Genomic DNA, 25,988 nt, shown 5'->3' with positions numbered 1-25,988 from the left:
TTGTTGAACAACCTGCTGTCATTGCTTGAGACATTCACAGACAACATCTGTTTGGAAGATCTGCCAGCATTTGCTTGCTGTTTAGCAAATGCTGGCAGATGGAAAATACCAACAGAAATGATGAGCTGCAGGCCGGCCTTCTTGTGGTTTGCCACTGGCAGACAGCAGACACAACCAAATGATTAACAGAGCAGCACTTTCAAATGAATGTCAGTGAGGGTTATGAAATCGTTTCTCACACATCACTTCCCCCATGAATCTGTAATCATTCTTATCACGTCCACTTAAGTATTGTTTTTATTAATTCCACCCGTGGTAATATTTTGTTGTGATTGATGAATGTAAGACAGGAAAGTGATAAAACAACAGCTCTGTTTTCATCACAACGTGGCTCTATTCTAATCAAATTGCGTCATAATTGAGCACTCCAATTTTCATTTCACATCCGTTATTATCAATGAATTCTTGTCACTTCTACCCCTCATAGTTCACTTGGTGCACGTTATATGCATACAACCGTTTGTATTATCTTATTCTTTCTTGATTTTATATGTCATCCTATACTATTATAAATGCAATCACATGTAAATATACTGTATTCTCTGGGTCGTAACCTAAAGGAGCTAATACTTGATACTACATTTTGTTGGGAAACCCTGTGTTGCAGCCTGCAAGGACATATAAATCACCTTGAACCCTGAAGCAGCATTTCAGTGTCACTCGTTGACTGAAGCTCATTTGAACTAGACAGACAGGAAGCCTGTTGAATAATTTCATACAGATCGAATGAGACGATTGGATGTGCTTCTTAGAGGGCTGCACCAGCCTTTTAGTTTTCAGAGCACTTGATTTATTGGTTGCTTCATGGAGTGAGTCAAGACAAATTCTTCTTTCTTTTCTTTGCCCTCCCCTGGATCATGAAGGCTTTACCGAGATAAGCTTACACCCTGTTATTCCCAATCCCATCCCTCTGCATAGATGATGCAAAATGAATTGGCTGCACACAAACTACATACAGTAACAGCCTCCAACTCAAACTGACTGCTTGGTTTGTAGCTGCTCTTTCCTACCTCAGAGTGCATAATGAGCTACACGCCATTAGCTGCAGGACAGGGAAGACCCTCAAGTGGATCTGCGGACATGAGGAGAGCATGTGTGTGGGTGGAGGGATCAGTGAGAGGTTGGGTGGATGTGCCCTTTTCTCTGACAGGATACAAGTGAGGTCTGTAGCTCTGACATACTGTAGAGAAACCCCGTCATGGAAAAATGGAAGGAAAGAAGAAGAAAAAGGAAAGGATGAAATAAATCATGCAAACATTGCTCACATATGACATCACTGATTGAAGCACCTTTGCTATGTTTTTGTGTGTGTGTGTGTGTGTGTCCGTGTGCGTGTGTGTGTGTGTGTGTGTGAGTGAGTGTGTGTGTTTTCGGGGCCAAGAGGAAACCTTTATTAGCTCATGCCAGATGGGCCTGCGAGTAACTCAATACACATTGTAGGAAACAGCTCGTGTTCAGCCTCAAAATAACAACAACATCAGAACGGTAAACTCACATTTATCTTGTGAGTCACAGCTGTTCGCAGTATAAAGTAATATCAACACATTTCCCTCAGGTCGTTAATGAGGTCTGCAGGAGGTGAGAGACCTCCATTTGTCCTCCTAATGATGAGAGTGTTAAAGGCCATCTTGATCCATAAAAACAGGATGATCGCACACAACAACCTTTAATGAAAATGTTTTCTAATGCATGTCAGTGCTGCGGACCGTCAGCACTCTGAGCACTCTGAGTGTAAAAGCACACTCTACACTTCTTATTCAAGCTCTTGAATATCACATGAGATGTACCTTTCCATTTTTACATAATGCTGGGAAATCAATGTTGCCGCTGCTCTCGCTCTGTTTATCTGGAACACAGAGTATTAGAGGTTGTTGTGGTTTCGACCGAGCCCCGTGATGTGTTGTGCTCATGCTTACCGCGCAGGCCGGAGTATCTGCGGTAACATCAGAGGTCAGTGTTTACTATAAATGTTCCTCCTGTTCTGTTCATACAAGCACAGTCAACTTAAAACCCCCATACTGGGATCCACAGCCCGCAGGGGAACAAACCACCTCGGATTACAACTCAAATGCTAACCAATTGAACTGTTGGTGAGCACCTGCCTGACGCACAGTGTGTTGCTTTTCATAACAGGAAGACTGAATCCTCGTGAATGCTCTCCAAGATGGAAACTTTTCATGGCTTTAAGATGCTGTGTCGTTCTGCTGAGCACATTGTAGAATTCAGCTTTTTTATGACCAAGGTTGAAGGCCTGCCTGAGAGGAGCCCTGGTCAACATTCTCCCTGCAGAAAGACGGTCAGAGATACATTTCAGTGGAAACAATCTGAGAAAAGAGAGACCTTTTTAAAACCTGGGACCACCATTTATACCTTTATGATAAATGAAAACTCCTGTTTAGGAGTTTTCCTGCCCCCTAATGGCTAAAAATCATTCATGCAGCTTTAAGACGCCATTACACTTTTCAATACTTAAAAACTAGGGAAATAGATAATTTTCTAAATGATATTTTTCTGATATTTGAGACATATTGCCCTAATTAAAGTTGAATATTTTGAATTGTGTGTATATAATCACTTGCCAGGAAGAAATCATTATTTCGAGAAACTGCAGCTGGATACATGAGAAACATGCCTGCTGCAGCACTAATCAGCCCGTAACAAAATAATTTCCCAGTCTGGGATCATTAAAGTAAATCTATCTATCTATCTATCTATCTATCTATCTATCTATCATCTATCTATCTATCTATCTATCACAGCCTCAGGATTTGACGTCTCATGGACATTGATTAAAGAAGCCAAAACTGTGGAATATTAATGGCAACTTGACTTTATAATTTTACTTTAACACATACTTTTCAGTGAAAGAGAGAAGGGTTGTCTACAAGTCGCCCACTGAGACTCTTCCAAATATCAAAACGTCAAAAAGTCCGGGGTAGGTTGTAATAATGTTCTGCTTTATGAATCAACTTGCGTCATTACTTCCTCTTCCTCGTCACCATTTGGTTTTTGGAGACATCAGCAAGATCCTGGCAGATAGTTAGTGTGTATGTGAGGCCCTAATTTCTCCAGTCACACTGATCAGACAACCTCACCTAATCTGTCACAGTTCATTGTACCCCTCCACAACGATAAGTGTGTGTGTCACATTGAGATGTAGTGGGTTCAGTCAACCGTGTCTAATGACAGCCGCTCGACTGTGGACGTACGTTCTCCCATCTCAGTAAGTTCTGGGAAGCTTCACACGGTCTACAGAAAGTACAGCGATGTGAAAATGACAAATGGTTTGTTGCAATGTGGGGTGTGTGTGTGGGTGTGTGTGCATTATTAGAAATGTATTAGACTGTGATGGTAAGTCATCACAGGTGTCTGACATGAAGCATTTCAATGAAGAAGAACCTCCTTGTTAACCTTTGATTGTGGCTCCTTTTGTCATCATAACCTCCATCATTAATATTCATGAGCACAACTGCGTGATCCAGTCAGAGCTGCAGACATATGGCAGAAAAAAAATGTCACCGTCATTGCCTAGAATATCAAGAAGAAGAAACACTGTCATTCTGAACACTGACGCATTTAATCATTAGTCCTTTAAAATCACTAAGAAACATTTTTACATTCCTTTCCTTTTATAATCTGCATCTTTTAAAGCTTTACTGCAACAGCACCATTAATAAGCACAAAGTAATGATGATCATCCCAGAGCTGATTTGTGTTTTACAAAACATTTCCAATGATTAGTGATTCAGTTTAATCTGTTGGCCTATTCCTGCAGAAAATTGAAAAGGATAATACACACTAAAAGAGCATGTAAAGGAAACCTCTGTGTTTTATATACGTTCTTCTGCATAACTCTGTTGAAGTTTAAAAGGTCAAAGTCCACAATAACAGAATCTCCTCTCTCCCACAGAAAACACTGCTCCTGAAACGCCTCGTTAGTAGTCCCGCCTTCAATTCTGTGACTTTGTGACATCACACTACGTCACCATGTCATACATTTGCATAATTTATACCAAGCAGCTGGCCTGACACCTAAGAATTGATTTAGCAGCTGCTCTGTTGTTTTTAGTGATGCTGGCTCAGGCTTGTGTGAGCTGACCAATCATAGGAGACTGGGGACTAAAGAGACAGCAGCGTTTAGGACAGAGGGGGAATACAGTGCTGGGCAGTCTGAGAAAAATTATGCTTTTTTAAGCATTAAAACATGTAACGCTTTTCCTAGTAGTCACCAAAAATAATAAAAATTAAAAAAAATTAAAAACCTGAATCATATGTCTCCCTTAAAGTATTAAGGCACCCTTCTTTCTTTCATCTGTCTCCATTACCCATCCTTTTATTCTTTCTGTATGGACAGCAGTGCATTATCACTGCGACCTCACAGAGAAAACAGTTATTAAAAAACAAATTCATTAATATAAAACATGCCAAACAGGTAGAATTAAAACTAACAAGTAACACAACTGTTGTCCTGTTTCGTGGTTTGGTAGCGTTCTCAAGTCATTCTCAGGTGTTGGATATAAACAGGCTGCACTATTTATCTTTAACTTTCTTGCAATTGACACAAACACGGCAGGAGAGTATACACCCACCTTCACTCTCTCTGGGTTCATAACAATGCTCCTCGTTGCTCAAGTTCTCTATAATGTCTCTGATATTACTCCGTTCTGCTTCACTCATTTCTGTCCCTCCTAAAACATTGGCAGGTAGGAACTTATATTTACTCTTAGGAAAGGGGACATAAAATGCAACTTAAATGTTACACAAACACACAAATTCAAAAATAGTTAAAGTGCAATAAATTATATGATGATTATTTTGTTCAACAACAAATTTAATTCTGCAAGTCCAGACTCAATGCTGTGGGATCATCCCTACTGGTATATCATTTAACACCTGGGCACACAATCAACGAAGTAAAATAATAGAAAGAAGAAGAAAAATGCATTGCAAACTAAAGTTGCACTAATATTACTTGTCATAGAATACTGAATTTCAGGGGGGAAAATAACAAAAAAAAAAGGGAAAATACAATTGAACAAGACACACATTAGTTCAGGAAACAGATTGACTCTAAACGTCGTTATTTCATTCACGCGGTGGAATTACGACTGAGTATTATAGAACACTAAATTTCAGTAACAAGGGAAAATACAAATCAAACTTTAACCACATGAGTTCAGGCAAATAAAAGCCGACATTTAAAGTCTGTATTTCACCCAGTTCACTTGGGAACAGCGCCGTTATTGTGAAGTTGTACTCCATTTCCGGTTAGCCATGTGTCTTTCACCCAAATATGACGTCGTCGGCTATGATACCTGCGATTGGTCTGTGCAGCCAGCGGGGGCGCCCCTTCTCGTCTTTCATTGGCTGTTGTGTTAAATCTCCTCCTCCTGATTGGCCAGCAGCGGGGCTCAGCTATTGGCTGACTGCACGCACTGACAATTTGAAAAACGGTGCTGGCGTTCACAGGCTGAGGAGCAGCTGTGTAGAGAGGAAGACTTGGACAAACCTTGTTTAAAAACAAAGGTGAGAGCTGAGGTTGAACTTTCCTGAAACTACATGTAATGTTTATTTTGTCACGCGGTTTAATAGTTACGTTATAATCTCGCGACGTTTGTGTCCTGTTGTGTACTGTTGTCATGCTTTACGTGAGCTGTTCATTGATAAAGTGAACTCCTCTGTCGTGTAGCAAATAGCAGCCATGTTAGCCGGGGAGGATGAGGCCCAGCTGCAATGCTGTGTGACGGTGGAGCAGCTCAACTCCTCCGGACAGGCCACCCGGAGGCAGGTCATCCGTAAAGCCTCTGTCATCCTGGGCCGGAACGAGTTCCAGGAGATCATCCTCCGGGTCCACGACGGAAGAGTCCCGCAGAGTTACTGCCTGAAAGAGTTCAGACTCTTCACCAAATTCGCCAGAGAAGGGAAGTGCACCGTCAAGCTGCTCCCTGAGAACATCCAGGTGCTCATGTCCAACTGTCCCCCAGACCGGCTGAGCCTCTTCCTCAAAACCCTGAGCATCAAGCACCAGGCCTGGCAGAGCAGCAAGCCTCTGAGCCACCGAGAGAAGCTCAAAGCCGGTCTGCCCCGCAGCTTCGAGGCCATCAGCCCTTTGCAGCAGAAGGATATCCAGAAGGTCAATGAGCTGAGGAGTAAACAGGCCCCCAAAGGGCTGACAGACCGCACCAACAAGACTGTGGCAGGGACAGGACAGCAGGTCAAAAGGTCGAGGAGTGAGAGTAACTTCAGTCCAGTGAGTCGATCACACACACAAAACACCTGAGCGCCACCACAGCAGACCACTGCGCCAACATCTCCCCCCACTGGGTCTGTTCCATACTCTCTCTTTGTGCTGTGTGTTGAATATTTCAGGTGAAGGCCAACCCCAGTAAGAAACCCATCCTGTCTCTGCCCTCGAGGAAGCTGAATAAAGAGCAGGCGGCTGTCCTCAGTGCTGTGCTGAGCGGGAAGAATGTCTTCTTCACAGGAAGCGCAGGTATGTTTTAATGATTTTGATGTTTATTTTATTTAAAGAAGGGACGACGCACGTTGATTAACATGAGCACCAGATTTAGCCATGCAGCCCCTGGTAGGTTGATTGCATTAAAAAAGCAAACGAAAACAACAAAACACATGAGCACGAACAAGTAAAAATAAAACGACCAGGACACCAGACCATGGCAGCTGTCACTGGTAACTGTGTGACCAGGAGTTAAAGGTGCACTATGTTTATAGTCTGTTTTTTTGGGGGGAAGAAATTTCAATCTGAAAAGAAAGATCTTCATGTTTTAGGCCTAAATAAGCAAACAGTCTTTGTTTTCATTACTGAATAAACAAACCGACCTTAAAGAACAACACAATTTCATACTGTTTTTACTTTGTTTATATGTGGCGGACCCCGCCACCTTTCTAGCTTCAAACAGTGCTCTGGGGACCTTATCTTCCTCTGAGAACAGCTTGTTTATTCAGTTATGGAAAAGATAAAATGCACATATAACCATTTTGAGTCTGAATTACATAGTGTCCCCTTTTAATAAGTAATAATGATAATTTTCAATATAGCTGTGTAGATGTCTAAAGATAAACAGTCCCCTTTCAAAACACATTCATGATGTCTTGCTCTGTCAATAAACAACTTGTACATTTGTGTGACTTTCTCTTCTCTAAGCTCTTTTTTAAATGTTTGTTTATCAGGTACAGGAAAGTCCTTCTTGCTCAAGAGAATCATGGGATCTCTTCCTCCGAAGAGCACTTTTGCCACAGCCAGCACAGGCGTGGCCGCATGTCACATCGGGGGAACAACGTTGCACAGCTTTGCCGGTCAGTGGTTGTGTCTCAGACAACATTAAATTGGTTTTACGTAAGACCGACACAAACGAGTCTCTGGAAATGGCCAGTAATTAGTGGTGAGGGATGCGGAGATGTTATTTTTCACCCCGGCAGCCACAAGTCATAATGTATGTTGTTCAAATAATTGGTCAATTTGGTGCTTTCGTCAGAGGCTCATCCTGAAATTAAGCTGTGTCATGTTGACAGACGCGTGTTCTTGTAAAGAAGAACATGCGTCAGAATCGGCAGCGCAGCAAATGACTCCTAATTATTGGTTAATCTGCTGATTCTTTTCTTGATGAATCATTTAGTATTTAGAGGTAGGGGTGGTGAAAAAAATCGATAATCGCGATTACAATATTGACAATTGTGAATCGATTATTAAATTTCCAAAGATCAATTTTATTTTATTTATTTTTTTTATTAAAAATTGTAATACAAACTGGAGTCCTCCTCTTACTGGCTTCCGCTACATGGTCCACAGTCTGGAGCCAAGCTATGTTATTCCATCCCGGAGCTTTTTCACACTTAAATTGATTCCAAATCTTTACAAGGAGACAAACCTTTCTGTGCAAGAGTCCCTCAACTCTACTCACAGGGTAGCAATAACCTGCAATGCCTGGACATCCAGAGCTACAGTCTCATACGTGACTGTTACAGCTCATTATGTCAGCAGTTAATGGAAGCTAATGTCCTACGTACTTCAGACGAGAGCTATGGATGATAGCCACACAAGCGCAAATATGTGTGAGTTTCTCAAAGCAATGGCAGAAGAGTGGGGAATAGATAAACAGGCCCTGGTTCTTGTCACCGACAACACTTCTAACATGAGTCCGGCTGCTGAGCTTGGCAACTTTCTTTTAACAGTGAAACACTATATTTAAAACAAAGTAAAAAATAATAATTTTGATATTACAGTTACACTATACAATATTGAAGGTGCTGTGAGGTGTTACTCAAAAGAGAAGTAAAATAATTCAGCAGATGACTGATGTTAAATGGAAGATCAATAATCGTTAATAATTGAAAATCGAATCCATAATCGTTAATAATCGAAAATCGACTTGTAATCGAGACTTTAATAATCGGAATCGAATAGGGAAATTAGGCTGATTAACCACCCCTATTTAAAGGTGCATCATGACAGAATTGGCTAACTGTCAAATTCATACTCGAAACAAAGAGAGGGCAGCATATCACCAGAGTAACTGCTAACTGCCCTTAGCTAGTTAGCTCAGTTAGCTGAGCAGCTGGCGATTTGGACTGGGGCCTTGGGACCATGGGAGTATTAGAGTTTATAGTGCTAGCTGGGTTCATTCATTCACATTCTGATGATTGTTGTTTTTTTGTTATGTATTTTCAATAAAATTCTTATATTTTGCCCCTTTTTAAATGTAAAATAATGGTGAGCAAATGCACAGAGTAAAGTGGAATATCTTCACTCTTGAGAGACAGTGTGTGACATTATCTTCCAAGTTTTTTTTACGATCCTTCAGTAAGACTTCAGTGTCTTCTCTAACTTTAATATAAAGTAAAAGATATTTGAATCTAGTATCTAAGTAGAACTGCAACTTTTTACTCTGTTATGCTTGTGTGATTGCGTATTTCAGATAATGTATTTCTAATAGAAACAAGGAGGAGCCGACAGGGGTCTTCTCGAGCTGAAACCTTTTTAATTAAATCTTAATGTGCTGTACAGTAGAAGGTGTGAGCTGAGTATCTGCGTCCCCTCTGACCAGCTGTCTTTCCAGCTTGCGTATTCATGCTCTTTCTCTCCAGGCGTTGGCTCCGGCTCAGCCCCACTGGAGCAGTGTATCGAGCTGGCTCAGAGGCCCGGGGTGCTGCAGCACTGGACGAGCTGTCGACACCTCATCATCGACGAGGTCTCCATGGTGGAGGCGCAGTTCTTTGACAAGCTCGAGTCGGTGGCCAGGTGAGATGAGACTTAAAGCTGAAAAGATGGAGTCCATAGCCACAAAATGTCCTCATCAATCCACAATGATGAGTCATTTATATGGAAACATATCCTGCTATGATTTGACATCATGCTTAGGATACTGTGGGACTAATTCCAATAAGCACTAACCACAGAACTTCATGAAAAATTTGTCTACTTTAAAGATAATGATGTCTTGTCGCTGGTGACTGATATAACTAATACTTTAAAGCGCTCCTCATCATAATTTATAGAACTGATTCCTTTGTTTTTAAAAAGGTTATAGAAAGATTTTGAAGTTGGAACCATGAAATGAAAAAGTCAAATTGAACACTGAGACGTTTTAAATGTCTGTAATATCTGATTTATACAGTGTGTTTTTCAGCTTACAGTGTAAATCAATGTTGATTTAATGTCTCTAAACACACCGGGGGGGGCACTTAAGAATGAGATGCACCCGGTTCTCCCCTGCAGTGTCGGCTCACACGCGGTGTTAGTCAGTTTTTCTCTGAAAGTGTTTGAACACTTCCAGCAACAGTGTTGATATAATTCTTAGTATAACAGTTTGTGGTGCCAGTTGGAACAGATCATTTATTGGTTTTCTTGAGAAGCTCAGCAGCGCTCTGATGTCAGCTGAATAGTGTTTTCAGGTTAATTACAAGATCCCAAGATACGAAAACTCAAAAGGTGAACAATAAAACGCATCTGTGAACCACAGTTTAAACTTTCTTTAACCATTTTATATTTACTGTCAGTTTTATGATCTACAAATATGTTTTATGTTATATGTGTGGTGATTTATATTATTAGAAGCAGCTGTAGTCTGGAATAAATAGAAGAAATGAACACTGGTGTGAGCATTGATGAATCCATGTTTGGGGGGAAAGAACTGACCTGACACCTCAACTGCCGACATTAAATGGTGTTTACCATGAATAAAAAGTCTAAAAGAATCTCAGATCCCAAACTGTACGTTTTAATCAATATTAAACATGCTCAAGATTAGTAAAATTTTTTCTGTAAATTCATGACCAGCCATCTGTGTATGAACACTGAAACATAAACACATTGGCTCAGTGTAATGTAGCTAATGTAGGGCGTCCGTGTCAAATAGTCCGCCGTGTCATCTTTCCTTTTTATCCCGCCCTGCAAATGGGCCAGAACCCACAGGATCTTCGTCAAAATACAACATCGGTGTAACTGCTACTGGAAATCTTACATTAATGTGTGTGATCTGCAGTTACATATGAACTGAAACCCCCGTGTGTCCTAAATAATATTAAAATATTATGCATGGAAACATCCCACAGCAGTCCTCACGCGTGACGAAATAGCTGAATCATTTTGGTGACTGATGGAAAATAATCTGCGACCTAATAATAATTGAAGTAATTTGTTTTGTAACATAAATGTTGAATGTTTAAGTTCCATCTTATCGGACGAGATGATTGGCTGCTTTTCTTTGTGTTGAGTGGATAACAAATTGTGTATTTTCAGCTATTACACTGTCAGACAACATAAAGAATTTGAAGACATCAATTTTTCTTTTGGGTTGATTCTTCACCATTTTGCCCCTGGCTTTTTAAAGATTATGTTTAAAGCGACTCTGTAAATAAAAATGAAAAATCTAGCAATATACATGTATTAATCACTTTATTTATTGGCTATATGTGAGCGGATTGTAACACGACGTGCAAAGTGAGACCTTCTTTAAGTTGTTTAATGCTGCGGGACTTTGGATTTCTTTGTGAAGCACTTGATGTGACTTTATGCACTTTCTTGAATGCTTTATCTTAGTTCCTCTCAGAGAAGGCGACAGCACTTAATGTTCGTTTCCTAACTGCTGACATAAACTAATGACCGGCTTCAGGCATAACAAAGAAGTTTCACAGAGCCCCTTTTTAATCAGGTAAAATATGAGCAGATGGATGACATAAGTCTTCTCTCTGCACCCTTGCAGGTCGGTGAGGAGGTCCACCGAGCCGTTTGGAGGCATCCAGCTGATCGTCTGTGGTGACTTCCTTCAGCTGCCTCCTGTCTCCAAGGGAAAAGAGAAGGCCAGCTTCTGCTTCCAGGTCAGACCATCGTGGTTCCTCTGGGATTTGTTTGTTTTATGTCACTGATTTAGCTACACTGTTGGTAAGCTGGTGAGGGATCGGGGCTCTGTATCTGTCACACTGAAACCCCAGAAACAGCTCTGTATTCAACACTACTATCTCACAGGAGCCTTCATTTACCTCTACGGTGCATTTGAAGGTGTAGGTGGAAATATTTATCCGTCTTCCACTTGTAAATGGTGTTGTGAGTCAACACTGTACCCTGACCTTTATACTTATTCATAAAAGTCTGTGTTGTTCCTGTTGTTAGTCAGCATTTTCCTGGAGAGTATCCACTTTGTCCATTAATGGATGTTGGTTAAAAAATTCTTGTTCTCCTTTTCTCTCCCTGAACCTTCAGGCCAGGAGTTGGCGTAAAGTCATCCAGCTCAACATGGAGCTGACAGAAGTGCGCAGGCAAACAGACCAGTCCTTCATCTCCCTGCTGCAGGCAGTGAGGGTGGGCAGGTAAAATAATGAGCGCTGTCCTTTTCTGCTAATGTGATCTCGGTATAATGTGTTCTCTAGTTATGTACGTTATTTGGAGCCGTTTCATGCCTTTTCAGGTACAGCAGGTCATTTTTTTTATTTGTATTTTTTTATTCTACACGACCTTGCTGTAGAAATAGTTTTCCTTTAGAAAAAGTTCTCAAGTTCTGTCTTCACGCTATTCAGGGTGACAGAGGAAGTCACCGCCAAGCTGATGGAGAGCGCCTACCACCAAATCGAGAGGGACGGTATTCTCGCGACCAGGCTGTGCACGCACAAAGACGACGTGGAGCTCACAAACGAGAACAAACTGCAGCAGCTGCCAGGTGTGATATATGATTATTGCTTGAAATGCATGTTACATGATAGGAGCCAGGTGGGAATTGGGGGAAAAAAAATATTTTCACAGTTTGAGTTATCTGTGGCACCTCTAGAACCCAATTCAAGTCGGGAGGTAGTTTCCGTCTCAGCTGGACTCCGCTTATTTGTCTCACTCCTATTTCCTGTTCTGGTATACTTTTAATTTGTAAACTCAAACTGCAGCAGGAAGCTGTGGAGAGTGTTTGACTACTGTGACCGCAGGCTGAAGGTTTTTTCGACTGATTTTGTGCAATGAAAGGGGCTAAACCTAGTTTGGGAAGAAAAACTTCAAACTCAGAATTTTGATATTAACATTAATGAGGTCATAATACGAACTCAGAAATGTTTATCTTTACTATAACTGAATAAAGTAAGGTGCCCAGAACACTGTTTGCAGCAAAAACGGTGGCAGGGACCGCCACAAATAAACAAAGTGAACCAGTATGAAACTGTGTTGTCCTTTTTAAGGTCAATTTGTTTATTCAGTGTTTTCAGTCATGGAAACAAGGTTTGTTTATTTACTTTTTTGAAGCATTAAAAAAAAGCAGTCAATGAAGATCTAATTTTAAAAACATTTCTTTGCTAGTTCTACACATGAATGCTTGCCTTTCCCCCATCATATATTTGAATGAAACAGTCTGCCTTCACTTCATGTCTTTCTTTCTTCTATTCATCATTAATCACCTGTTGAATCTCCCCCCGTCCCGTAGGGTCGGTGCGTGTGTTTGAGGCACTGGACAGTGATCCCGCTCTGGTCAAGACTATAGACGCTCACAGCCCTGTGAGCAGACTGATCCAGCTCAAAGTGGGAGCTCAGGTAGCTGTTTATGTTGTTTTGCACTGTGGGGAGCAAAATGCTGGAACCCGTAACATGAATCATTACTTTTAAAGGTGCAGACTTTAGTTGAGGGTTATGCTCCAGGAAATGAATGCAAGTCTAACGAGAACGCTGTGCTAACGGTGCTTGTTGTATTTAAGGTCATGTTGACGAAGAACCTGGACGTGACTCGGGGTCTGGTGAATGGAGCGAGAGGGGTTGTCGTGGCTTTCGAGTCTGGAAAACATGGTCAGTAGATATTTATCCTGAAACTTATTGTAAAAATGTCCTTTTTTATTACTTGACATTTTGGGAAATGCACTTAAAGGGTACCTCCACCAGTTTTACACATTACACATTTAAGTGCGTTTACAGGTCTTGGGGAGTACTACTACTCAAAAAAAAGTAGAATAAAGCCTTTTGTTGCTCCAGAGAAAGCTGCGCGTAATCTGGTAAACTGCCATTAGTGATGTCACTCAGTGGCTAAGTTGCATTGTGGGTAATGTAGGCACCAGGTTTTCAAATGGAAGAGGGAAAGCTTGAAAAAAAAGGTGATATCTGATTCTGCTGATTTTGATCATTTGTCTTTACACTCTTGTAATGAATCAAACATTGTTATAAGAGTGCAATGCTAAACCAGTAGGCTGCTTGGCTACCACAACTGCTTCCAGTGACATGAAAAACATCACTGGAGGATATTTAAATGAAAAAAGAAACGAAGGTCTGTCATGAATAAATGGCAGAGAGGCATGATGACTACAACATACACAACAGCGCAATCGATCAACCATATACTGAATCAGTCCGCGTTCCATCAGGACTCCCCCGTGTGCGCTTCCTGTGTGGTGTCACAGAGCTGCTGAAGCCCGAGCGCTGGGTGTTCAAGTCCGGCGGCGGGGTCCACCTGAGTCGACAGCAGCTGCCGCTCAAACTGGCCTGGGCCATCTCCATCCACAAGAGCCAGGTGAGGACGTGCTCTGCGACAGCAGCTGCAGTGTGTTGCCTTCAGCTCTCATAAAGATACGGAGATGAGCGCTCAGTATTATGATGACAGCACTTTGTCTTTCAATAAGAGAAAGTGTTGCCATGAGACACCAGTGTTTTGTGTGGGTCTCTCTTCATTATAAAATGAATGTCTCACTTGACCAATAGCTGTTTTCATTTGATTGTCCAGAAACTAATTGTTGCTACATTCCCAGTCACCTCTAGATGGCTAAAAATGACAGGCAGTGTCCTTGAAGCTCAGTCACCGTCATCCAAATTTAACTTCAACAGGAGAGGGAAGAGGACAGTGATGAACACAGACTGTTCAGATGAATCCTCTCCTTTATAACGCTTTACTTTAAAGCTGTCTCTGTATATTCACTAGTAGCTTTATATTGATCACTGTTTGGATCAGTGCTAATTGGCAAATGTTGGCACTCCAGCATGGTAATTTCACATTCACATGGGAAGAATGGGAAAGATTTGTATTTTAATTACTTGTTTACATCATCAAGACTCGCTCTGTCATTACAGTTAAGGTTGTTATGGTTACTTTATTGTCTCCCATAGGAGAAATTAGTCTTGGATGAAGGGAACTACTGCATTAAATCACAAATTGCAAAAACACATAAGAGCACCTGTGCAAAGCATGATTGCAAAGTCAGGCACACTGTTAAAACTGACCAAATCTGCATTCTTCTTTGAACACACTTCTCTGTGCATAAAATCCAATCAACAAGATAGCTCGCTTTACATGATTATAAACAAGCAGCTATAGCTGGAACCTGCACCTGTCTTATAAGTTTAACTGACACTGGGAGGAGTGAGTGTGAGATCATACTGGGTTTCATTACACTGACTGACGATCTTTGCCTGAAAACCAAACAAATGTGGATGCCTAACATCATCCACTGGATCACCAGTCAATTCTGATTAAAAACCAGGAGCAACCTGGTGGCTCACCTCATATGTGGAGGCACTAATCCTCAGGTGGCCCGGGTTTAATTCATGCCTGCGTGCTGAATGTCATTCCCTCTCTCCCAATTTCCTGTCACGTTCTTGGCTGTTCTATCCGAATAAAGGCTAAAAAAATGTATTTATTATTTTTTTTTAATCTGATAAAAAGCCATGAAAAAGTTGGTGACTTTGCCCCAAAACACATACACACACATACTCAGGTTTTACTTCTAGACATGTGTGCAGTTTCATGACACAAGCTTCTTTTATGGTGTTGTGACATGATGCCGTGTGAGTCGGCTCATCCAACCACAGCACGTGAAGAAATGCAAGTTTAACGTACAATGATTGAAGAACGCGCAAAACCATTCGATTTCAACCAAATAGGTAGAAGCTGCAGTAACGTCAGTGCAACATTACAATCCACCGATGTGTTTTTTGGTTCTTCTTTGATGGGAAGTGGTGGGATGTGTGTCCTTTAAATGCCATCTTTGGGGTTACAGACTTTTCTATTCAAAATGCTTCAAGCGCGTCGTCTCTTCTTATAACGTCTCTGATGCAGGTCACTACATTCTCACGGTAGGAAGGTGACACTCAGAGCAGATGGCATGCATGTGGTCAATTGTACGGTCAACTGTCCAGTGGATTGTTGATCACACTGATTTCCCCACAATGCAATGCGTAAAGGAAATGTTGAAATTACCTTTAGCTGGAGAAAGATTAGACCAGAAGTTGGAAATCTTGAGAATTATATTTAAAACAACATATGTTGTGTCTTCAAGTAAAGTTTGTTTCACACACTGCTATTTATACCTCTACTTTCCCAATCCTACTTCTCGTCGTGACGGATGGCCAGGCACTCCATCACACTGTGCCATTTAACAGAGTGAGAGCATGTTAATCTGGTTTACAGGTGAGCACGGGCTGCGCTTAGCTGGTATTTATTAAGTAGCACTCGTACACAATCACTCTTGTCTTCCACCTCTTAAATCCAACTCCTCACACACCTGTGGCTTTCAAATTAGTATTTCCCTCTGGTTGGTGATGAGAGAACAGCACAATGACTGATGTTTTTGAGCGTCTGAGCATGAGCATTGGCTCACTCGGCTCACTTTGCCCCCTCAGTGGAATAAAATGGAAAGAAATGGTCACATTTTTAGACCAAGGTGTCATCTGCTGATGTTCTACATGTAATCGAAACATCCCTGATTCAAGCCAGGACAATGCGCCCCCTCCTGCGCCTCTTCGTCTTTCCTCCCCACTCCCTGTCACCCTTGTGCGATCTAATAAAGGCCGTCACCAATCACGCCGATTCCTCACCAACAGCTCCAACTCTGCTCCCACACTATAATCTATATCCTGACCTCAGGCTATGAAATTGGCTGGAGAGGAATAGGGGTTCCCTCTAGGTAATTGAGTTCATTGGTCACGACCGGTGTGTCACCAGTGTTTGATCTACAGCAGAAGAGCTGAAGCGCGGGGGATGAAAGGAAATCCCTCACCTGCATCATTTCAGGGACAGCCGTGGATGTGAAAAATGCATAGAAAGGATTTATAACACAGTGCATAAATCCTCTTTTTTTTTTTTTTTTTTTTTTTTTTTTTTTTTTTTATGTTGGATACTAGAATATCAGTGAAGATGTCTTTATTTTGAACCACTTAATGTCAATTCATTCTAATTTGTTTTTCATCAATTTCAGGGAATGACATTGGACTGTGTGGAAATATCTCTGGCACGAGTGTTTGAGAGCGGCCAGGCTTACGTGGCCTTGTCTCGTGCTCGGAGCCTGGAGGGTCTGAGGGTCATGGACTTCGACCCCCGTGTGGTCCGGGCAGATCCAGATGTTCTTGTCTTCTATAAGAAACTGAGGAAGGAGAGGCTGCTCATGCAGGTGAGCACGGAGCTCTTCCTCCTGTCGTCACAATCTGTAGACGTCAGCGTTCATACCAAGTCTTAAAAGTTTTGAAATCCTTGAATTTTAACTGTATTGATTTAAAGTTTGGAATCATAGATTGAGAAGGTATTTCAATAGTGGACTGGACAATCTAATGAGGTTCTGGGGGTTCTCCCATAGACACATATACAGTATTTGTAGACGCTGCATTAACTGTGTTGCCTCTTTGCTGTTGCAGGTCTAAACAAATACAAGCAGACGTGAAAACTGTTTACTGAATTAAAAGCACTAATGTTAATGACTCCCTCTTTCTCCGCAGGCCTCCATGGATGATTTTGTTGGCAACAGCAACAAAGAAAACCGTTGGTGAGACGGTGAATTCCTCTCTGGCAACATTATGCACTGTGTGCATGAGTCATCTGCATGATATCATCCTAATTTATATCTCTTTGGAAACTTTGGTTTCTTGAATGACTGCGACTACAGACATCTACAATCAGTCTACCTCACAGCTCCTGTTACAACTGGCAGTCGTCAGTGTCACACTGCCACCTACTGATCATGACTGTAGCTTTCTTTTTTTAAGCTTCATTTTATGCCATCGTTTTTAATTTATTATGATGTATTCAAATAAACTTTTAGACCGCTTAGATCTGTTTTGTCATTGAGCCTTCTGAGTGTTATATAAGGTGCATTGTATAAAAGAACTGTTCACCTGTCAAAGTCATACTCTTAACAAACAAGGGCAGCATTTCTAACTAATTGTAGCAGTTATTTAGCTTACCTGGTTGTCTGGGCTGTAGCGCCGAGCACCAGGGAGGTGTTGGTGTTTTCACCACAAGCACAGGGGCTTTGGACCAAGTCTGTCCAGGGCTAGTTGATTAGCATGCTAACTTATGCAACACAATACAATGAAATCTAACAGTACCTGTTAACTCTTCTGTTATTTTCAGTTAATTTTTGAATATTTTACTAAAATCTGCACCTTTTTTAAAAAAAACTCTTAAGCTTGTAGATGTGTTTATTTAGTCAAACTTAAATCCCGTAACACTATACAACTTAACTACTAGGTTATTATATGAAGAAGTGTTTGAAGTGACACCCAATACTACTGCATGATGATTCCCATAATCATTGTGGAAACTGTCTTCAAACAGGGATTCTATATTTCCTATAACTTTAAAATATAAGCCTTAATTATACTATTGAGATGAACATAGGATTTATGATTACGAGTAATGGTGATATTTTGTTAATGTTACACTCACTACCAAACTGTGTGCCTGTAGCATCCAAATCTGATGCAATTTCTCACATTGGTAACGGCCTGAATTATAAAGTCAGGCATTCACCGCTACATGTGGCACAAATGAATCAAAAGCATTAAAATAACGCAACACAGGTGAACTGGTACCAAAGAAAACCTTTATTTTCAAGAGAGAATGATGAATACTTGACTGAACCTGAGAAATTCTGTTGCCAGAGCAGTGTGAGTGGTTTTGCATAAGAACTGACCCGGCTGAGCCCCTTCTTTGTACTACTTCAAACAACTTGGATGCAACTAATACCAAGACGAGCAGTGACTCAACATACTACTTCTGATCCTGCCTACATGTGTATGCACTGTATTCAGAAAGGGTGGCATGTATTTAGTCCACATAACCAAGAAGAAACATTTACATTATACACAGGAGAACAATGACAGAAAGGTCCTGATTATTTTACAATTTTAGCAGTTAAATAGACTTTACAGCTGTGGGAACAGGGCAGACAGGTCATTTCACGTTGTGGAAGAGCTTGTGTGCAACCTACAAAGACAAAAGAACAAAGTTAGCATATTTATTGGATGAAAAAGGCACAACAATGATAAGGATGTATAAGGGTACATCTGTTGTTCTTTTTGTGTGTGTTTCTGACACTCACACAATGGTCCCGTGCATGCAGGAAGTCAAAGAGTTCTTCTGTACAGTCTTCTTCAGTGTGGGATCTGGAGCCGACGCGGGCTTCACAGGCCTCCAGACGCTCCCTGGTGTGCACACAGTGTTCAGTCTGCTCACACTTGACTCGTATCGATTCTAAAGGGTCCTGAGTGGGGCAAAACACAAATATTAATAGGTGTCACGAAGACAAACTTATTAAGACTAAATGGTAATACACTTTTATTTTATACAACAGCTGATTTCAGCAATTCTACTTCTGATATCGAAAGCCCAATTCTTCAGTCTCGCTCAGAATATTTCTAAGAGCCTTTGGCAAATCAATCACAATGCTGTTTGTAAAGGTGATTTTGGGAGCAGAGGTGGAAGTAGAACTAAGATCTCAGACCACGGTGTAGAAATACTTCACAACAAACAAAAGCATTAGCATCAACATATACTTTACTTCAGGGTTAAAAGTAATTATGAAGAAGAATTGATGTCATGTTATTGGATTTAGGACTGGACAGAATATCGACTGTTTATATAGATATATTGGATGAGACAATACCAATCAAACTGATAAAGTCTGATGTTGCGCTACATAACCCCTGTATTCTGCAAAGCCATATCTCCTCTCGCCATTTCTTGGCGCAACACTCCCCCACGCACTAATGTGTGCCCCTGCAACACTGATGGAGACACAGTGCTAGGGTACTCACACAAATCTCTGTTCATCAGTCTATTCGGGGATGTACGATGAGATAAATGCCTATATGATGGACGTGCTACACATAAATCCGTCCGTAGCACCTGTGCCATCCAGCTTCGTGCTGCATGTGTATGAGAGGTAAATCTATATGATTAAAGGTCACCATAAAAAACCTTTTAACCTCCCAACACATTCTATATAGTTTCAAACTACAGTGGACTTACTTTATCCTACTACACTCATGCTAATCTTTTGTGGCCTGTGATACAAAACTTTCAACCTCCAACACTAGTGCTTTCAAAGAGAAGTTAATGTAACGCCTGCCATTTCTTTTGTGTCATTTTTTGTTTTAATGTTCTGTTGCTGTGTATTTTCCAACAGGGGTGGAATCCAGGTCTTTGAATTTTATTTGGTTCACAGTCCGTTTTAATAGAAGTGCTTGTGACCTCTCAACTATGGCTTTGACTTAATGCTGAACAGAAAACAGAACAGAAAATACAGAGACGTGTTTTACCATAAACCTCAAGAAAATACAATTACAATTTTTTTTTTTAAACAAAAAGGCACAAACAAAGGAATTCTCTTCTGATTAAAATGTCTCACCCAAAACTACATAGTGCATCTTAAATGTATCAAAATAGATGTAGTGGACTAATAGGTGTGACATTTGCCTCTGAATGGTAGTGGTATATGGTGTGAAATAGCAGAAAATGGCGATAGGGATGTAATGTAAAAAGACAAGCTCTCTACTGTCTTATCCCCTCAGATTGCATGAGGGATTGAACCCTGCACTCTTCCATCAGTGGGTCAAAGATGATCCATATTAGAATCAATGCGCTTTTATGCCATTTTTGTTTGATATGTCAAGAAAAAATATTTATATTTTATATATTCTAAATTATAGACAAACACAAGCCTAATAATCACATTACTTGAATTACACTTAAACAGTAACATAGTTTGTTAATCAGCCATTTGTGTCCCTGAAAGATCTGTTATTTTATGTGTACTGTTGTTCAAGGTGACTTTTGTCCATACTTTAACATTTTTGCATCTTTTGTCTAAGAAACCCTTGTGATGACTTTCATGTCCAAACTAATATTTGTCAGCTTCCAGAAGAACACACTTACCACCATATCTTCCTCTTCTTCTTCCTCCTCCTCCTCCTCTTCTTCTTCTGCTGCTTCCTCTTCTTCCTCAGCAGGGTCATCCTCCTGGTCAGAAACAGTAACATCATTATCTAATTAATTAATTTGATCTCAAAAGTCGTATTACATAAAAGGAACAACGACCACTTCTCTTTAAAATTAAACACACAACTAAAATTCCAGGTTTTCAACCCAATATCACACAACCAAGTCTTCACACACTTACATCAATAATTTTTTATTTGAAGGGCTCATAACTAAAAAAGAGCCAGATATTCTGACACTTGACACTCTATGATATAAGCCGCTCATGTTTGGTAATAAAATCATATTTTAACAGTCAAAACAGTGATTGTTCAGTCGGATGTTACACCGCTGAACTGACCAGTACAGTCAGGCAACGTTACTGCGCCGGGTTAGGTAACTTGGCCAATGAGACACACAAACAAAAGCGACGAAAAAGACAAATGTCGGTAATTTTCCGTACCTCTTCGTCGGGGTCGTCGTAAGTGACCATCTTCCTCTCGAAAACCATGATTACGTTGAGAAATTCACCAAAATCTCCAGACAGATGACAGAAGCCCTGGATCTTCAGCAGCACCGCTGTTCGTTGAGGACGTGAGGTCGGTCACAGGCAGGAAACGTCTAGAAGGGATTTCCGGATGTCGTTTCCTATTGGTTAAAACTGCTGAGTGGAGTCGCTCTGGTCCAATCATCTGCTTATGTTTCGTGTAAGGCCCGCCCATCCGGTCAAAGTATGCGGAACCTTTGGTTTTGTCTGTCGGAGCGAAGACGGACCACTAAAACTGTCGCACGGCATGATGGCACTGCTCTTGGATACCAGACTTCTGCTGAGAAAAGTGAAAGATTTAAGGTGTTTTACGCCCAGAAGAAACCGAGTGAAAGAAAAGTGGGTAAGTTGTCCACGCAGTCAAAGATAAAGATAATGGTCGTTATCTGTAAAAATGAGACGTGTAAAATGTTTCTGTTTGGAGCTGTCAAGAATTTCTTGCTACAAACAACGTGAGGGGGCTGCTTATTACAAAAAAAGAGTATTGTATTTTGACAATAATTGTGCATAATATGGCGTAATGTTATAAATAATAGCTGTACCTGGAATTTAAATGAAAATAAATCACCATGTCTACATGTATGCCTTCTGTCGCTAGCTTACTGTGATGACATTGTCAAACTTAAGACATAAATTAACTTAATGATGATTATGTTGTTCTCGCATCCAGTAAGATCACATTTATTTTAGATTGCATTTTCAGTGAAGAATATGAAAACTGCTCTAGCATGGTCATGTCCTTACAAATGCTGCCCCAAGTTATAGGTGTTTAACTTGGCTAATTAAACATAAACTGGAGAACATCAAGCAAATCAAGTTTATTCAATATGATGTGATATGAGCACATTAAAATAGAACACGAAAACATGTTTAAATACATATAAATGAAAGGAAAAAAAAAACACCATACAAATAATGAATCCCCTGCCCAATCACCAACATGAACACACCCGCCCACACATCTCCAAATAAAGGCAAAGCAAAGTTAACATTTCAAATCAGTGTTCTGACCTCCATACCTCTGCTGCAGGCTGCCACACGTGCCAAGTACCCTCCCACCACTCTAGCCCTGCAGCACTTTGACGCCACCTACGGAGTCCAGCTGGGGCAGCAGTGGCCATCGGTCCGAGTTGCCTTGCTGTCAGAGAGGAAATACGGAGCCCTGTTCAATAATTTCTCCCATGATGCTGCTCTGGCAGACTTGGAAGCCCTGGGATGCAGAGACTTCATCAGAGACATAGATGCAGAGGGTAGGTGTGCATCTCCAGTGTTCCCGTTGGCTTATCGGTTTACTGTAGCAGAGAAATAGGTGTTTTTTGAGGTGTCTCTCACCAAAAGATACATCAATATTACAATACAATATTGTTAATAATAGACAGAATGAATTAGGGTAGGTTAGGGTCCATTAGAGTCTTTATGATTAATAACAGTAAATGGATGTGTGGTAGTTTCAGTTGTGGCCAGATAAACATTACATTTACTGATTCTGTTCGTCAGAGGCAACTCTTAATTTTGATATATATGTGTATGACTTGTGGGTGAACTTATCCTTAACCCATTTATGTTTGTTGTATTTAAACGTCAACGTCTACGCTGTTTTGCCCCAGAAAAGCATTGTGGATCATCATGATTGAGAGAAATGGCAGAAAAACACATCTATCCTCCTCTGACAACCTTGATATTAAACTCCTCTTATGATCGCTTCTGTATCCTTCATCATTTCTGCAGCTCAGCCATGCCCGGAGCAAGAGTCAAAGGTAGTCGCAGAGGGTGAATCCATCTGTGTTTCTATGAAGAAATCTGACGCTGATGGTCAGCAGCTGTCTCCTCTGCAGCTCAGCCCTCACATCAAGTGCTTAGTGTTTCCAAGAGGAGACATCACAAGATTCAAGCCTGCAAAGTGAGCTTTTTGTTAGTTAGTAGCCATACATACATATAGTTGTCCCAAGTGGTATATCATTTAAGAGGACACGCTTATCTTCCAAATGAACTAGGTTTTTACTCAAAGTGCAGCCTGATTCACTGACTTGATGCTCCCTTTGTCCTCTAAAGACCGGACATGTTGGGGTTGTTGGGTTACTACCTGATGGACGCAGCGTCTGTGCTGCCGTGTCTCGCACTGAACGTCCAAGAAGGTCACAATGTGCTTGACCTGTGTGCAGCTCCAGGAGGCAAAAGCCTGGCTTTACTCCAGTCCCAGTGTATAGGTAAAAGGACTGTTCTCCTCACTGAGTCCATCCTTATGTGAGAATAAGTGTTGTTGTACTGTCTATCAGTTAATCCTCCATCGTCTGCGTTTGTCGCCAAAGGTTTTTTGTGTGTGAATGACTCCTCGGTGTCTCGGACAACGCGGCTGAAAAAGGTCCTACACAGCTATGTTCCTAAGCAGCTTTTGACTGACGAGAAACTACGCGTCACCTCCTTTGATGGCACCAAGTGGGGGGAAATCGAGAGGAATACTTTTGACAGAGTAAGCCAGTGTCACAGCATCATGTTTATCTTTTTCTGAAACAGCAGTTATCGAATGTGGGTGCCTTTGTTCACATCTTCCTTTCTTTTGTGAATTCAGGTCCTTGTTGACGTCCCCTGCACTACAGACAGACATTCACTCATGGAAGACGACAACAACATATTCAGTAAGATCAGGACTGGTGAGAGGCGAAAGCTGCCACAGTTACAGGCGGAGCTGCTGCTGTAAGTTTTGATGAAACTATGGAGATATAAAGTTTGATAAAGCAGTAAAGTGGTCCATTAGGAAGTGAACAGTGAACATGATTATTTGATATAAAGTAAACAAACCTTCTCACTTCTTTGCAGGGCGGGAATCCAGGCAGCTTGTCCGGGTGGGGAGATAGTTTACTCTACTTGCACACTCTCTCAAAACCAGAACATGAGTGTGGTGGAACAGGCCGTCCACTCGGCTCGAGAGAACCACGGCATCCACCTTCAGGTCAGTCACACGAACACTGCAAACTGTATATCAGACATTCAGTGACGACAGCTGAAGAATAGTGTAAGATAACTGTCAGGTGTCTGGCCTCTGTGAACCAGCACAAACAAATAATTAGGTCTTTTTGTTCTCCTTTTCCCTCCTATCCTTATCATATCTACATTCAGGTAGTTGACCTGCAACCCTTCACACACATGTTTAGGAAAACCTTTAACTTCGCTCCAGACCTCCCTGTGGGTGAGATGGTCATCCCGCACTTAACTGCTAACTTTGGTCCCATCTACATGTGCAAGCTAAGGAGGCTAACATAGACTGCAGACTGGTAGGCGGCTTTGCCTGAAAGCTGGTGGACATTTGAATGTCGCTGCTGTACTGACTTATGAGGTGATGCTCTGGACTCTACAGCCTCAGACTCATCGGTATGTATAACTGTAGCTGTCAGAGCACAGTTTTCATTGTGGAGGTAGCTGACTTGAAACAAACTGCTTAAAGGAGAACTTCGGTCGATTTAAACATGCAGCTTCATTGCTCAAGCTACCCTTGACTTGCCAGTACCGAAGACGCGAACACATTTGGTCCAGCCATTACAGAGCTCCGTGAACGGAGACTTAGCATTGACAGCTAACAGCATGGGGTCAGAACTTTACACTGTGTTTTAAGCGTCTTAACATGCTCCACATCTCACACCAAAAGTTATGCAACATCAGCAGACACCTTAGCACACAGCACTGTAGCGTGTATGACTCAAACTGAATAAAGAAGTAGTTAAAACAGTGTGTTTGTGCAAGCAGCCACGTACCTGTTTGTTGACATCCGCGTCTTCCAGTAGCTAGACCAAACTAGTCAATCCGTCGAGCGTGCGCTTACTCCCTCACTGGCGGAGACGGAAACCTATTCCAGCATTTTCGTGTTTCTGTTCATAAAGTACATGTCCATGTTACAGCCTGTCATGAGCCATGAGCCTTACAATAGCCTGTTAAGCCTGTTAAGTTCACGCTCGACGGATTGACTAGTTTGGTCTAGCTACCGGAAGACGCGGATGTCAACAAACAGGTAAGTAGCTGCTTGCACAAACACACTGTTTTAACTACTTTTTTATTCAGTTTGAGTCATACACGCTACAGTGCTGTGTTCGGTACTGGCAAGTCAAGGGTAGCTTGAGCAATGAAGCTGCATGTTTAAATCGACCGAAGTTCTCCTTTAAATGCGGCTGATGTCAGCTGTAGCAAACAGCTTATGGCCAGCATGACATTTTAAGTGTTGGTGATTGAAGCTCAGTGACTGTCTCGCCTTTACTCATGTACATTAACTTGAGGAGGAAAAACTTCAACAGGATTCTGATGTAAAAAGTATAAAAAAAAAAAAAAAGTTTTTTATTTCACAGTATTTAAGTATGTTCTTGCAGGAGTCTTCAGAGTTCTCCCAATCAGCAAACTGTACTATGCTAAGAAAACCATGTGTTTAGGTAGTTACTTGAGCCAACTGTTTCAAGGTTTCACCTCAATAAGAACAAGAGTCATTGTTCTCTTAAAGGAACAGTTCACCCAAAAATGATGATTCTTATCTTCTTATCCTCTCACCCTCATTCCAATGCAAAGTCGGTTCAGGTTTTCTTAGTCCACGAAACATTTCCTGGAGCTTTACAGTAAAACAGTGTTGCAGCGTTCTGCGGTGGATAGACACTTATTTTAAAACGTAAAAAAACGTACATTTAAAAATAGATAAATGAAATGACTCCATGCAGCTCGTCCCTTGTAATCGAAGTCTCAGG

The 25,988-nt window shown here is 41.2% G+C and overlaps 3 protein-coding genes across 3 annotated transcripts; 2 read left to right on the top strand and 1 right to left on the bottom strand.

Moving 5' to 3' along the window:
* Positions 1-5,460: 5,460 nt before the first annotated feature.
* Positions 5,461-17,570, top strand: pif1 (PIF1 5'-to-3' DNA helicase homolog (S. cerevisiae)). The gene is made up of 13 exons (XM_030401907.1): positions 5,461-5,586; positions 5,750-6,310; positions 6,430-6,553; positions 7,252-7,377; positions 9,166-9,319; positions 11,283-11,397; positions 11,780-11,886; positions 12,094-12,233; positions 12,978-13,084; positions 13,246-13,333; positions 13,903-14,048; positions 16,726-16,917; positions 17,240-17,570. Exons 2-13 carry the CDS (start codon positions 5,762-5,764, stop codon positions 17,288-17,290), a joined length of 1,899 nt encoding a protein of 632 aa, XP_030257767.1. The 5' UTR covers positions 5,461-5,586; positions 5,750-5,761; the 3' UTR covers positions 17,291-17,570.
* A 753-nt stretch (positions 17,571-18,323) lies between these two features.
* On the bottom strand, positions 18,324-21,353 carry LOC115572030 (cytochrome b-c1 complex subunit 6, mitochondrial). Its single transcript, XM_030401784.1, has 4 exons — positions 21,184-21,353; positions 20,679-20,762; positions 18,844-19,005; positions 18,324-18,728 (listed from the first exon to the last, which is right to left on the bottom strand). The coding sequence occupies exons 1-4, from the start codon at positions 21,229-21,231 to the stop codon at positions 18,696-18,698; spliced, it is 327 nt and encodes a 108-aa protein (XP_030257644.1). The 5' UTR covers positions 21,232-21,353; the 3' UTR covers positions 18,324-18,695.
* A 139-nt stretch (positions 21,354-21,492) lies between these two features.
* nsun4 (NOP2/Sun RNA methyltransferase 4) lies at positions 21,493-24,800 on the top strand. The gene is made up of 8 exons (XM_030401989.1): positions 21,493-21,610; positions 22,298-22,517; positions 22,996-23,167; positions 23,320-23,474; positions 23,577-23,737; positions 23,837-23,961; positions 24,085-24,217; positions 24,385-24,800. Exons 1-8 carry the CDS (start codon positions 21,515-21,517, stop codon positions 24,526-24,528), a joined length of 1,206 nt encoding a protein of 401 aa, XP_030257849.1. The 5' UTR covers positions 21,493-21,514; the 3' UTR covers positions 24,529-24,800.
* Positions 24,801-25,988: the final 1,188 nt, after the last annotated feature.

Source organism: Sparus aurata, chromosome 21, assembly GCF_900880675.1.
Source record: "Sparus aurata chromosome 21, fSpaAur1.1, whole genome shotgun sequence".
Taxonomy (NCBI): Eukaryota; Metazoa; Chordata; class Actinopteri; order Spariformes; family Sparidae; genus Sparus; species Sparus aurata.
Note: the sequence above shows the minus strand (reverse complement) of the source record. Positions and strands in the feature narration are given on the sequence as shown.

What these genes read in the sequence shown, in the direction of transcription:
- pif1 (XM_030401907.1), top strand. Translation starts at nt 5,762, where the DNA reads ATGTTAGCCGGGGAGGATGAGGCCCAGCTGCAATGCTGTGTGACGGTG. An exon ending in AAGCTCGAGTCGGTGGCCAG is followed by an intron (nt 9,320 to 11,282) that starts GTGAGATGAGAC and finishes GCACCCTTGCAG; the next exon opens with GTCGGTGAGGAGGTCCACCG. An exon ending in AGGCCAGCTTCTGCTTCCAG is followed by an intron (nt 11,398 to 11,779) that starts GTCAGACCATCG and finishes CTGAACCTTCAG; the next exon opens with GCCAGGAGTTGGCGTAAAGT.
- LOC115572030 (XM_030401784.1), bottom strand. Translation starts at nt 21,231, where the DNA reads ATGGTTTTCGAGAGGAAGATGGTCACTTACGACGACCCCGACGAAGAG. An exon ending in AAGAAGAGGAAGATATGGTG is followed by an intron (nt 19,006 to 20,678) that starts GTAAGTGTGTTC and finishes TGCCCCACTCAG; the next exon opens with GACCCTTTAGAATCGATACG. An exon ending in TGCATGCACGGGACCATTGT is followed by an intron (nt 18,729 to 18,843) that starts GTGAGTGTCAGA and finishes TTGTCTTTGTAG; the next exon opens with GTTGCACACAAGCTCTTCCA.
- nsun4 (XM_030401989.1), top strand. Translation starts at nt 21,515, where the DNA reads ATGATGGCACTGCTCTTGGATACCAGACTTCTGCTGAGAAAAGTGAAA. An exon ending in CAGAGACATAGATGCAGAGG is followed by an intron (nt 22,518 to 22,995) that starts GTAGGTGTGCAT and finishes TCATTTCTGCAG; the next exon opens with CTCAGCCATGCCCGGAGCAA. An exon ending in ACAAGATTCAAGCCTGCAAA is followed by an intron (nt 23,168 to 23,319) that starts GTGAGCTTTTTG and finishes TGTCCTCTAAAG; the next exon opens with ACCGGACATGTTGGGGTTGT.